Source organism: Lygodium microphyllum, chromosome 26 (genome assembly GCF_053477565.2).
Source record: "Lygodium microphyllum isolate KBCC chromosome 26, Lygodium_microphyllum_v1.1.10, whole genome shotgun sequence".
Lineage (NCBI taxonomy): Eukaryota > Viridiplantae > Streptophyta > Polypodiopsida > Schizaeales > Lygodiaceae > Lygodium > Lygodium microphyllum.
In genome coordinates, this window is record NC_141160.1 from 83580600 (window position 1) to 83595519 (window position 14920).

The window sequence follows — 14920 nt, forward strand, 5'->3', positions numbered from 1 at the left end:
TCTGCAAAAACGAGATTGTTTTCTGAATGGAGAGTGATCAGCAACAGTCGTTCTGTTGTAAACAGCTACAAACTGCGGGTGGAAGGCTGGAAACAAACGCGAGACTGTAGATAACAGCAAAGGACAGTTGAGACTGCGATGTCCTCCACGAAAGGGGTGTGAGCAGCAAGTTGGAAACACCTGAAACCTGCAAAAACGAGATTTTGATGCAGCAAAATAAGAAGAGAAGTGGATGTCGAACCCACCGCCGGTCTTTACCTTCTGGAGTGGAGGATCTTTGCCACTATTTGAGCAAATCCGGCTCTGATACCATGTCAAAAGATGACGTACCAGTGAGACAGTAGGGTTTGCGTGGAGGAACACGGAGTAATCTCGGTAAACATGGAGTAGAGAAGGAAAGAGAGAAGAAACTCTGATGAATGGAATGATGAAGTTCTAAATCATGGAGTGAATGTAATACAAGGGAACAAGGGTGCCGTAGCACAAGGAAGATGATGAAGACAACCACGAACCACGAACCACAAACCACAATGGCCTCCTGAAGGGGTGTGAGGGTAGTGGAGAGGCTAGAGAGAAGAGGTGACGTACTGAATGAATCAGCCATGAGGAATGAATGAGAGAGTGGCCTATAGATAGGCATAGTCAGTCTAGGATGGTGCTCCTTTTTGGGGCTGCAAAACCCTAAACGCAAAACGCAGAAACAAAAAAATGCAAACTGAGGGTGAAGGGTGAAGGGTTTCTCAACAATAGTGTGCACATGTTTTAGGGATAGCAGAGAGGAGATGGGCGTGGATGCATAAGCCCATCCATGGTTTTGCCGCATTGGTACATCTAGCCTACAAGTCACCAGCGGCGGTCATGGATGATAGAGAGTTCCGTTCAGACCAGCTTGCTTATTTGACTCGTGTGGTCGTTGTTAATGACCACAATGCAGTGCTAGAGGAGCTAGGATGCTATGCAAATCAGAGAGGACATGTGGCTTTTGCTTCTCCCACTTGTTGGAGGAGAGAGTCACTTGTGAAGCCTTTATTTTGGTGGCCAACCTTTGCATACGCACTGGAGACCCTATAGCCCTTAGCCATGAGGGTCCTTGCCCAGGATTGTTCTTCGGGTGCATGTGAGAGAAACTAGAGTGCCTATTCTCTCATTCACACAAAGATTCGCAATCGGCTTAGCACACGATAGTTAGAGCGGCTAGTCTATTGCCGCACTAACTTACGCATGATGAGGGCTATGATGAGCATGGGTAGTCCGAAGCAGGTAAAGTTTAAACACTTAACCATAACATTTAAAATTTGTTGTTTTAACTTTTAAACTTTGAACTTTGAAGTTTAAAACTTACATTACAATTTAGACTTTAGCATTTAGTATTTACAATGAATCATGATCAATCTTACGTGCATCACTACATTGATGATTGTGTAGGTGAATGTTGATATATTCAAGTTGACGGGCGACACTCTTCCGAGTATACATAAGGAGGTGGACGAGGTGGAGGAGATGATTTTTGCAGAGCTCTATAGAGAGCTTATAGCAACAGATACTCGTGACACTCGCAATCAGCGTACTCGTAGGCGACTTCTTCAAGTAGGTGGTAGCAGGGGCATGGTCATTCGACGTCCTCCATCATCGAGGAGGGGTGGTTCGAGTGGCTTGCAGACATATGTAAGGCGGGGCTCTAGTAGCTCACATCCTGTGCCTCATGATGACATCCCCCCCTTGCCTACACACCTGCCACCTAGGGAGCCATCATTTGATGATGATGGTAACCTCATCAGTGAGGATGAGTATGAGTCTGTCTCATCATCAGATACCGAGGAGTCATCTTGATGAGCACTCAGATGGTTCTAATGATCATGATGATGATGATAATGATGATGATAGCGATGCCTCATCATAGATTCATCATTCATATGACATGTCACATAGATCTCTTTTTTTTTGTATCAAATATACTAGACTGTAGTTGTATCGTATGTTTTGCGTAGCCCATGCGACCACGATGGTCAACATCATGTATTCATCTTATTCTATAATGAAATGGCTATTTCCACTTTAAGCATGTATTCTATGATCTATCATTTAATGATTTATGGTTTTTGTTATTTAAAAAATCATCTTAATTTTTTTGCATACTAATATCATACCATACCTTATAAAATCATAAGGTACCAATTAGTACCGTATTTTATCGTACCGTACCGTATCATACCTTTCGTACCTGACAACTATGCAGGCCACAACACCCTGACTGATAGGGTCATCTCTCTCTCTCTCTCTCTCTCTCTCTCTCTCTCTCTCTCTCTCTCTCTCTCTCTCTCTCTCTCTCTCTCTCAAAAAGTAAATTATATTAATTATAATAGAAGAGTACAAACCTCACAAAGAATTAAGAAGATAGCAAAACTGTTGAGAAAATTGTCGTATGCTGAGGCACTAAATCCTCCCAAGAAAGAATGCTTACATGATGAATATAGCACTGCCAATGAATTAGGATGGCCTAATGATGTTGATCACTAGAACTAGAATAAGCATTTCAGGTGATCCAATTATGCAAACATCCCTAGAATCTCGAAAAGTGAAACACAATCTTCATGTGAGCTTGTGCTGGAGTTGGAAACTTAGTTTTGCCAAAAACCCAAATCAAAGGGACAAAGAGAAGGTCCCACTACTTTCTGCCAAATCTTGGAGTTGTTTATCAAGTGGATCTGAAGTCTATGTTTCTGAACAAAGACTTGAAGAAGGAAATCTATGTTGAGCATCCACTCAAGTTCACACAATCAAATGCCAAAGGACACATGTACAACTTAAAGAAGGCTCTAAGGCCTAAAATAGGCTCCACATGCATTGAATGAGAAGACATCGCATATACTGCAAAATACACAGTGACCACAAGAGATCTTGCATGCACACAACACATCCCCAATTGGAAGACCCCCCAATGAGCAACCTCCATATGAAAAATTTACCTTGATAAGGAATCTTAGACTTCTAGAGTTAGAGGAATTTTTCCTGCCACTTCTTTTTGCAATCCCGAATATGCCATATTTTATTGGTCTCTCCGGTGACCCATCTCTTGACCTCAACCATCTAATGGTAGATCTGATTAGCTGGCCTATTCTCGAAATCATTAGGTAGCACAAACATCTAGTCCCGCCAAGGAGACAAGGACTGTAAAACAGCCAATGGAGAGTATCTCAGAAGCTGCTCCTATAAGGATGACCAAATGTCATGATAGCCATGAGGCACCCAAAAGTACTAACGAATAAGCCGGAAGGAATAAAGACAAGGCTGCCTAGGAATGACACTATCATGGATTGCCTGCAACCCCAAGCGAGCCATCCAATTACACTTATATCACTGCAAATCTTTATCAAGCTAGTCCAACAACCTGGAGGTAGCCAGCACTTTGCACCGAATTCTCCTCCTTACAAAGATCAAGAGGGCACCAAACTGTGAAATGCAAAATCTCTTGCCAAGATGCAATCAAATGAGAAAGGAGAAAAGAGTGGGAGACCTTAATAGGCCTCATGGAATTCAGCACATGCCACCAAGAAACTTGAATAACCGTTGTCGTGATGTTATGAGGACACAGTGTGAAAAAGTATAAAATGCATCATCATCTGACTTCTTTTTGATCTAGAGAGTCAACGTAATCTGAGCCATTAGTACTAGTGTGAGTTGCATGGATTATCCGAAAATACTAGATTTTTGGATCATTTTAGCCTATTTTTGATATTATTTATTGTAAAAATCCGAAAAAATTAGAAAAAAACTTTTAGATTAGGATGGCATGGCAAAAGCTAGTTGTTTTTTCAGCCAATTAGGGGATTTTCACAAGAGGAACAGATTGACGAAATCGGGCGCATTGAGATCGTTGTAATTAGGCTGAACACTACAGATTAAACTGAAAGAAGGAGTGATCTGGGAGATCCGTACCCAGGCATCAACATCCTAGGGTTTTACCTCCTTTTCGAAGTCAACGGAGCCATCAAATTTGGGTTCCGAGCAGTAGAGAAGGAGCTGTAATTTTTATGCACGTTTTGTTCTACAAAGAAGCTCCAAGAGATCTAATGCTTGGAGATTGCTTCTGAGTAGTGCGAAGATTCCAGGTTCTTTCAATACATATTGATTCAATTCATTGTGATTTGTCTTTGTAGTGTTTACCACTTGGGTATTCTCTATCTTCTCTTCCATCTCCTATCTCTACTTCCTTCTACTTCTGATCCCCGGTGGATTCAACCTTTCGACAAAAACCCCTCTGACATTCATGCAACCATTCAAGAAACTAGTCATTTCAATGAAAAATTTTGCAATATTTGTCCAAGGAAGACTCTAACCACATAAAGCCTACAAAAGTGCCAATCTCAAAGCAACCATATGGAAATTAATATCCAATTAAACAGCTCCTCCCATCCTATTAGGAGTAGTCACATTTTGCCACGAAATCCATACCTGGCCCAAACGATTCCCTTTCTTTTTCCACAACATGAAGCGGATAGGCTGAACCAATTCCAAAAGGGACTTCTTAGTCTAAGGAAGTAAGGGCAGAAAAAACAAGACCATACTGATCATGATGCACAAAGCAACTTTAAGCCTCACATGAAGAGGCCAGCCTTGAGATTTCCAATACATAAACCGATCATGTATACGGGATGATATCCAATCAAGCAAGGCGCAAGGAGCTACAACCACAACAATAGGATAACCCAAGTGTCGTGTAATATCTCCTTTAGAAATCACAGCTCCTTGCCAACCCAAAGTTTGCAAATCGCTCTCGTACAAGAAATCAATGTAGATTTTTAAGCATTAATATGAAGCCCGGAAGCTAAAGCAAAGAGATTCCACGTAACCATTTCCCGATTCACATTAGTCCAATCAGCCTCGAGAAACATAAAGGAATCATCAACCAAAGATTGACCCAAAAGTTGGTCACCACTGGGAAGAGACAAACCAATAATCTCGCCTTGATCAACCAACTTATCCAACAAAGAGAGCATTGGGTGAGCAACTAAGGAAAATAGCAAAGGACTGAAAGGGCAGCCTTGCCGAAGAGAATGAGACAAGGCAATTTCATCAAAGATCCCCCCATCAAGTATAACACATGCCACAGCACCTTGACTAATGGTATCAACAAGAGAAGTCGTGCAAGGACCAAAGCCCATGGTAGACATCAACTGCCGCAAGAAAGACTAGCTAACATGATCAAATGCCTTTTCAAGTTTAAGCTGAAGCATAACAACCTGCTGGCCAGAGGCGTTATGCATGATATTCTGTCCCTTAATGAAACCATATAGACGTGGATAAACCAAGTGAGGAAATACTTTTTGCAATCTATTGGCAATGATTTTAGAAAAGATTTTACACAAAGAGCCCATAACAAAAATGGGTCTCCATTGTTTAAAGGAAGTTCAAGAAGGAACCTTGGGCAACACCCGAATCACTGCAATCTTCCAATCTAAAGGCATCAAACCAAAATTCCAAACTCGCTGACACATGCAAATTAATGGGTCCTTAAGCTGCTCTTAACATGAACAGCCCAACCATGGCCTTTCCTACATGATGAATGGGACAGCACATCCTCTACTTCAGCCTCTGAGATATCAGCCTCCATCAAATCAACCCATTTAGGCTTAACCTAATTACTAACTAAGTCACAAATGTATCAACAAGCAGAGCGAATGGCATCAGAAAGAATCTCCTATGGATCCAACAAAGATTTATAATAGTTGATGCACATTTGAATGATGGAGACAGGTTCAATAACCATATCATCTTGCTCATCCAACAAACGCACGATATTTTCCCGAGAGTATTTCTGGCGTAAACAAGCAAAGAACTAATGAGATTGATAGTTATTATCATGCAAGGCTTTCACACAGACCAGAAATTTGTATTTAGCATATTCCTCCTCTAAAAGAGATTGAACTCTACATTTCAACCATTCAATGCATGTAACCAAGTCATCACTAGTATCCCCTGACTGATATACAGACAAAGAATAAGCCAACAAAGTTTGTGAATGCCACAATTCAACTCGAAAAGAAGAAGCATGCTGAATACCATACTATCGAAACAACGCACATGCATTATCCCTAAAAGCAGCCCATGCTTCCATACCCCCAAATAGAACCCTCCAACTAAAAGAAGCAATCAGTTGTGCTGGATACACTCCAAAAATTGATTTTCCAACAAAAAAGATTTATTGAAACGCAGAGGCAAACGTGCAAGCAGAGCCTTATAGGCATGAACCGGCCTATGAGTCAATTCCAAAACCAAGGGATAGTGTTCTAACAAGACATGTTGTCGCTCCACCCACATATCAATCACTGCTGGAAGAAAAGAATGCCTCTGACAAATGTATATCCTATCAACTCTAGCCCAAGTATCTGGATATTGAAGAGAGCGATAAGTATATCCAAACTGTGAAGGACACATCCAAGTCCACATGTCTTGTTTCAAAGACACAGCTACTAGTGCATCCCAAGCTTGACGCTCAGGACCATCCATGACCGAGTGAGGTGACATCGCCTAATCCACAAATACGCATGTATTAAAATCACCCATAACAAAACCTTGACAAGCCATGGAAAGGCAGTGCAAGTCATCCCAAAGCTGATGGCGTTCCCAAGTAGTACAAGGAGCATATACGCCCACTAGCCACAAAACCTCACCTTCATATATGATTTCCAACATCAGAAATCTGCCGCAAGCATTCTAAGAAACCAAGGATGGTTGCAAGGAAGATCTAATAGCCAACATAACTCCACATTTATGTGGAACCTGACTACTAAAAAACATTGTATGATCCTTGCATACATAAGAAGAACCTGCCAAAGCATGTTGGTTATGCTCCATAGCACAAAAAACATCCCAATTACCAACTAACACAATTTTCACAACCAATACTATCTATTGCCCGAAGAGATGCCTTTTTAACATTCCATAAAGCAAGTCTCATAATATACCATAAGAAAGAAAACTACTAAATGACCACTTTCCCTTTCCCTTTAGCATCCATAGCTTTAGCAACCTGAAATCTCTCCATCTCACTATGGATCGCATCTACAAGATCCACCCTCTACAAACTAGCAATCGAAGCACGAGAAGGAAACTGTTGTTACTGAGAACGGAAAACATCATGAGGAGGCAAAAGCCTCCCATGAGCATCAAAGTGCAAAGTAGAATCAGAAGCCCTTTTATCAACCACACCAACTACATGTACACACGAAGATTGAGGTTTCATGTAAAAACCCCTTTGCGTCTAACCATAGTGACCACAAATCATCTTGAGGAGGTAGATCCCGACCAACTTAATGCAACTCACGCTCAATACCAACCTGGGAGACATCCTTATTTCCATTATCATGTCCATGCAGGGCAAGCGGCACAAGAGGAGCAACATCTTGTTGCTGAGTCAAAGACTAGGGATCACGCTCTTGCATATCCATATCAGGGTCCAAAGAACACTGCAAAACCTCAGGGCTACTATCACATTCAAAAATAAAATGGCTCGATTGGCCATATTGAAAGTAGTGCCCAACACATATCCCCCATTTGAGCTCAAAAACCAACATCTGTAACCCAAGGACCTCAAAACGAATTTCAGTAGGCCGAGGTATCCCAGTGTTCCAAAGCATACAAGCCCTATTCCTATTACAAGAGGCCAAATGGGGCTCCACCAACACCTCACCAAGGGATCTCAAAACCAAAGGAAGAAGTCTCCAAAGATGTGCAAGAAAATTAACTACCTCCACCCAAATCGGGCATACCTACCTAAGAACCTCTTGAAACTCAACCATAGGCCTCCATGGGACCATATGGACCAGCTGACCATCCAAAAACAAAGGAATGCATTGCATAATGTGAGCACCCACATTCGGAGTATGAAAAAGGACCTCAAAAAACCCCTTCGGTCCATCATAAATCTCTTCCACAAGAGGAGCCTACACTTGCCCAAGAACATCATCATGATGTGCATCATCACTCACAAGCATGGACTGCAATCAAGTGTGAATCCGAGCAATCAAAGGAGTCCTACCCTTAAAATAAAGGATGGCTGCCCTCTCATGAAAGGCAACAATCTACTATAAAACTAGGTCAGCTCCCATGACAACAACCACATGATCTCCTTCTGGTAAAGCGCTCGCTTCATCCTCATTAGCATGAACATAATCAGACATAACATTGCTGGCAGTGGCAAGCATGAACCGGAAAGACTCGTCAGCCTATGAGCAAGAAACACAAACATCTTTTCGAGGCAAATCCGGAGCACACAAAACCAGTTCATCAACGGTCATCTTACGGCGTTTTCCCATCTCATCCCCTTTCATCAACTGACCAGAATCCTCAGCCAAAGAGTCACCATCCGACTCAACCGATTCTTTCTCATTCCATGCCCAATATGCTGGTCAAGAAAAGCCACATCAATACCACTTGACATCTGTATATTAGCCATAATAAAAGCCCAACCTTTGTGAGTGCTGCGCAAAATAGTAGACATGACAAGCACTGTCTAAGGTAATAACTACAGATTTGCACTGGATTGGAGCTCAAATCTAAAGGTCAAACTGCGAGTAACACCTTGTCTGTACACACGCCCTAGGTCAAAAACAGGTCACTTTCACTGTACACAACAGAAGAAGAGCAGATCACCATCACTGTACAAAAGCCCTACTCAGAATCTAGTCTAGATCCCGAATCTGTGAGGATAAAAGTAGCTATGGGAGGGTGAGAGTCCAATTTGAAGGCCCCTCTCTCTCTCTCTCTCTCTCTCTCTCTCTCTCTCTCTCTCTCTCTCTCTCTCTCTCTCTCTCTCTCTCTCTCTCTCTAGTCAAGCAGTCTGCTCCGTGCAAAAATAGGGCAATAGGCAAGTTGTGTAGGAGGCGGCCAGGCCCCTAGGCCCACACAATCACTGTGGGGCTGGCGCACATGTCAACGATGTTGTGGCAAAAGCGGGAATATGGCTAGATATATAAGGCACAAAGTAACATGTTTGCTAATGCATCTGCATCCCCAAATGTTTATGGGGCTCTCTCCCTCTCTCTCTCTCTCTCTCTCTCTCTCTCTCTCTCTCTCTCTCCCCATGTTCCACTCTCTCAACCTGTGTATCCACTCACTTTGTCGGACTCTGACAATAGTCACCATACCAGCTTTTAGAGAAAAGGATTGATATGCATTGTTTAAAAAAATTATGGCATAGAGGTGAATTGACACTCAAAGGGAAAGCACATAAATAAGGGATGAGTTCAAATGAATTGGTTAAGCCACCAACCACTTCAGCAAAGTTTGAGACTACCATATTCAAAGAGTTTCTCCCACAACATGAAACAAATAAACTAGGAAACTCGGAACATTCTATCCAAGAAAGGGTTGTCATTATAGAAATATATGTCCAATTATAGGGAGATTGTTTGAACTACAAGACACAAATAACTTTCATAGTTAAGAGATTTCACGAGGGGGTTCAAGTGCTAACTATAGGAATCAAGAGAACCAAAAAGAGTAGCAATGGTTAAGCTTATGATGTTCGCACAAAGTTATGATGACTATCACAAGCATCTTACTTTGATCCCTAGGCATGATGGACATTGCATTAGTAGTGATGGACGTGTGCAATGTTAAAACCAGGTGGATTTGCAATGGAGACAATAGAGTGTATGACAAACACTAGTAGTGAACGAACCATGTAACACAGAAAATGAATGAATGATGAATGAAATCGAATGATGATGCAATGGCCTCAATCAATCAAAATCAGCAAGAGCAGCCTGAAACATTGTCACCCAGCCTGGAAGAGAGGAGAAAACTAAAACATAGGTGCAAAATGTTAAAAAACTAGTTGCCATAACATTACATATAGACACAAGTTTTCCTAATGAAAACGCAAGATTGGGGGCAATAGACAGGCCAATTGATAGCAAACTAATGTGGCCCAGGCTGAAAAATGTAGACCGCAGACACAAATGATCAGCAATCAGTAGTAGACAACAACAAGAACGTAGATCCTAAAATCTAATACGAGGTCAAACGTGGATATAGCAAAGGAAGCATAGAAGAATGCTGAAATAAACTGTTGAATGCAAGACGAAAGAGAGAGAAAAGAGAAAATACAAGAACACTGCAAAGAAGAACCCAGCGTGCGACATGCTCGGGCAATGGAATCCATATACCAAACACAAGACAATCGCGTACAACAATAAGTCACTGATTGTGTGGGCACTAGCACCAATTCCCTCTCTCTAGCAAAGTTTGCACAAGAATCTGCAAGTGATGAATGACCAAATTGTGGAGAAGGAAGCCAAATCAATGTGATCAGATTGCAATAAATGCCAAAGTCACCATCATAATGAAAAATTTTTAAATGCCCTAAATAATCAGTAATACTTGTCCCACTAAGGCACATGCCCTGACCTCATGAGCTAACTAGACTAGTAACAGTATTATGAACAAAAAGCACAAAATAGAGAGAGAAGCAAAAGAAAAAGAGCAAAGCTCCACTCCCTATAATGCATGTACGCTCACTAAACCCAAGGGTCCTCAAGATGGCAATGCGGAATGGCATCAACCAGCTACCTCCTTCCCTGACCCCCTAGCCCCTATGAAGATGTGCTAGGGTTTGCACAAAGACAACGCAAAATGTACGAATACGACTAAAACACAATAACTCAAATAGTAATGTAATAACACAAAATGCAAAAGCACAAACACAAACAGAGAAGAAAGAGAACTCTAAAGTGAATGAATCAATGTTGTAAATGAATGAGAGAATGTACAGAACGCTCAAGGGGGGAGTTATCCAACAAACAATAGCTCTCGTAGGAGCAAATTGAGGGAGGTGTTGATTGTGTCGTCCACTGGAGACAGATCCCAAGTGCAATAACCACTAGTTTAAGAAGAAGCTGATGAAGAAAAGTACTAAAAACACAAAACAACGTGCTCTAGATGCAAGCACAAATCAAGCTAATGCCGACAATAGAAGGGCAGCAAGCTGGAAACTAGAATGAAGTAGTCTCTAGGGCTAGAACTAGTAAACGCAAGAATGTAACCACCTGAAGATTATGGCAGCTGATCATCGACAACAGTGGGAGGTTGGGCAGCAACTACAGACCACGTAGTAGCAATCACTGGGGGCTAGACAGCTAATGGAAGAAGGCTGATGGCTGAAACCTGCAAGACAAGGATAAGCTGAATGGTGGGCAACTTGTTTATTTATAAATGTAGAAGGATCCTCCCAAATTAGGGTTTTGTTTATGGGGCATAGAAAATCTCTAAGACCACACACCGTTCAATGAAATTTTTGGTAATTTACATGTTTTGGGGTTGTTTGAAAGAGCTAATCAATTTGTAATGCATTTTTAGCTCAACAACCCCTACTTCACTATCACTCCAAGGCACACCACAAGCAAGATACCCCCCAGCTTGCTCAAAGACCTAATCCCCTAGATTCTCTACATTGCATCATAAACCCTCATCAATGGGGTCGTCAAGGGTGGGACATACCCAAGGAGTTGCACCTCGCCTAGCCATCTTCCCATCTAATGAACCCTTTGTTCAACATAGAGTCCCAAGATCTAGTGAGGGAAATAATGTTACCTGTCTGCATTGCAAAAACAAAGGAAATAAAAGGCACAAGAGAAGTTGCCCTACACAGAAAAGGCATAAAACAAGAGGAGGACATGGACATAAAAATTCAACAAAGCACCAGGATCAAGTGTGAAGTACGAGCTTGATTTTTGCTAGTTCATCTTGGATATTTTTCTTATTTTGTTTTTGAGTCATACAACTACAATGGAGATCCATCGTAAATAAGAAAGAAGTTGTCCCACATATAAAAGGCATAAAAGAAGAGGAGAACATGGACGTGAAAATCAAACAAAGATAGTGTCAAACACATTGTATGGAAATTTAGTCATGTGTTGAAACCAGTGTTCTTCTTCCACCATAGTTTGAGGTTGAGTGAGGATGAGGTGTTAGCTTGTGCAAGCTTCTTGAGCTTGAAGAGAGTGAGCCTTCTCGTCTCTAGCTCTCATTCTCTTCTCTTGCTTGCTCACATGTTCAAGAAAGCGTCGATAGGGAGAGATGGGTCAAGATGCACTATGAATTGTACACTATGAAAGAGAGACCATCAAAACTTCTTTTCACAATCATCTAGATTAAACTGGCAGGAGTTGAGGCAGTGAGAGCTTGTGTAGCTTCTTCTTGCTTCTAGATCGCATTCCTTGGATAGGAATAGAGTAGGAAAAGAGGGAGTGAGGAGCTCAGATATTGTTGAACCTTGTATGAACATGTAAGTGAGTAAAACCGCATGAATCAATAATTGCTCTGTCAAGTCCCCTTCGTTAGGCCTGCATACCTCAACACCTTTGGTTAGAAGCAGTTAACAATTTGATGTGCCTTCTAAATCAAAGCCCGATGGCAGCAAGTCCACACGACATTGTTCGAGGCTTTCTGTAACAAGAAGCCATGTCTTCACACCTGCAAATCTTTCACTGCCGTCCAAACACACACATACTGAATGATAAGCAGGTCAACCCTGAGCCCAAATGCAAGCTTCTCATTTTATATGTTACTCTTCCAAGGCCGATGCCTACCATTTATTTGATCCTCGCATGAGTAACAAATTGATCTGGAGAAATGTGATCTCCAATGGAAGGAGCATTTTAAAAGCTCTGTTATGCCTACCCAACCAGCATCCCTTTCTTGTGCCAGCTGAGCCTAAATCTATCTCCGCTCCTGACCTCATTGAGGAGCCATCGTCTTCTCAATAGCCTTTAGGGACCCATTACCTTGCTTGGGGGATCCATCTCCCTGACTCATTGGATGGCCCATGGTGGTCTGCCCAGCCTGCTCCTTCTAAGCATTTGCTTCTATATTAATGGCAGATTACGTTGCACATAGTGGCCTGAATACACATTCACATGTTAGCAATTCAAAACTAAACCAAACTTTGCAACACTCCCTTATTATTTATTTCAAGTACAGTAGATAGGTCATCAGCAGATTGAGTTGTTTTCCAACTGCTGCTAAATGTGATGTAATTAAAGTTCCCTCACATTAGGAAAGTGTTGTATGTTTTAAGTAATAAAATACACAAGAGAAAACAATGTGTGCATTTGTGAGTCCACACATGCACGTTTGTGTGTGAGGCGGAAGTACTGGATTCAGAATCAATAGCATGAACCATCATTGTGAATTGTAAGGGATGGAGTCTGACTGTGTTTCATAATTCTTTATTAAAGTTAAAATAATGTTGGAATTAATTATGAGGTACAGCAGCAAACCTTAGAAGATAATGCACTTAATTATCAGGTACAGCAGCAAAACTTAGAAGATAAGCAGAGGAGCTTTTACCCCTCCTTGTATCCGTATCAAAACCTTTGAGATATCGAGGCGACCCTGCCTGTCAAATGCAGCTCTCCACTTCTTCTCAGTCAGCGTTTTGCCCACCTACTGAAGCAGTATGATAAGGAATCCGATCGGAAGTGACAATTTTGAAAATAGCAATAGAGATAGGAGTTAATGTCACTTAAAAGTGAGGTCCTGGTTGGCATTATTTAGCAGGCAACTGAATTTAAAGCCATTGAATTCAGTCAACATTGCATTATCCAGCATGCTTCTGAATTTGCAAAAAAATGCAATGCAATACTGCAAATGGTGGAGTAGAGAAGGCTTAAGGGGTTACTTTAGGATGAAACCTTGAGGCCGTGACATCGGTGCTATCTGCGCGAACCTTGTAATAAAGATCTGGATCATCCATATCAGACGTCTGCGATGGAGAAAAGCCTTAAGGAGGGCATGTTCACTCCATGATCAAGTATGGGAGAGAATGCTTTTGACACACGAATAAAGCAATGTCGCTAACTGTGAGATTGACCTGAGGACTCAGACATGAAAACCTTGTTCGCTGCGGCATCAATAGCTGAACTCAATCCTTGTGGAATGACGGAGGCCTTTGTGATATTGCGATGGAATTGAACAAAAGTTGCAGGAAAGGGCCTGTATATTTACTTCATTCGGAGATCGATCTGTCAAAATCCTGCACTTGCTTTGGCTCAATTGGCGATCCTATCTGAGCTGCTCTCTCTCTCTCTCTCTCTCTCTCTCTCTCTCTCTCTCTCTCTCTCGCGGAGTCACTCTGGTGCCCAGTCAAGGTCTCCGACGAGTCCGATCCTCTTTTTCCTATCTTCTGGGTGTTAAATATGGCTGCTCATAGTTAATCACCTAATAACCTTAATTCAGTCGGAACTTTTCGCCTACGTGAAAGTTATTGATTGGCCAAGGACGATGTAATTATAAGTAGACTTGATTTCGTTTGCCCAAATGTTTTGTAATGCGGTGAGATTGCTAACTCTAAAATCAAAATGAGAGTAAAAATTTATTTCCAGTCGTGGCCTTATGCCAGTAGGCTAAGCTTTTTAAGAAAGAGCTTGAAGATCCAATGAGTACGTGTGGCCTTATACCAACAGGCTGAGGTTTTTAAGAAAAAGCTTGAAGATCTAATGGGTATGTTGGAGCCGAATGAGTGCTATCTTAAGTTCACAACAAAGCAATTCCATGCATTTGTCAGGAGGTTTTTTGGGGCCTCTCCCAAAACTATGTGCATTTTTTTAAAACCAAATAAATGTGAGCACAACAGCACTCAGCAAAGCAATGCATTAGCTTCCATGTAGCATCATCCAATCAGCCTCTATCCACAAAAAGGGCAGCTAGAGACATGTTAAAGTTGTTCTTAAGATTGGTATCAACTAGCCATCATGCTCTCCTTATGTCCTACCATTTTTGCAAGACCAAAACAACACTAAAACTCACTTGAGGGCTTGCCCAAGGAAAGAGTGAAACAAGAGATGCTTCGCATGAGATATGTTGTTCAACAATTGCATGTCGAGTTTTTTGAATGATTAACATATGTGGACCCACCCTT

The 14920-nt window shown here is 41.7% G+C and overlaps 1 protein-coding gene across 1 annotated transcript in view; it reads right to left on the reverse strand.

Moving 5' to 3' along the window:
• The window catches only part of LOC148013475 (rab GTPase-activating protein 22-like), a 136083-nt gene extending 121906 nt beyond the window's left edge, over positions 1-14177 (reverse strand). Inside the window, exons 1-3 of the mRNA XM_087668614.1 lie at positions 13874-14177; positions 13682-13765; positions 13351-13446 (exon numbers count right to left, since the gene is read on the reverse strand). Of these exons, the coding sequence (XP_087524740.1) occupies positions 13351-13446; positions 13682-13765; positions 13874-13912 (219 nt within the window). The 5' untranslated portion in view covers positions 13913-14177. The remainder of the gene's footprint in view (positions 1-13350; positions 13447-13681; positions 13766-13873) is intronic.
• Between the last annotated feature and the right edge of the window lie 743 nt (positions 14178-14920).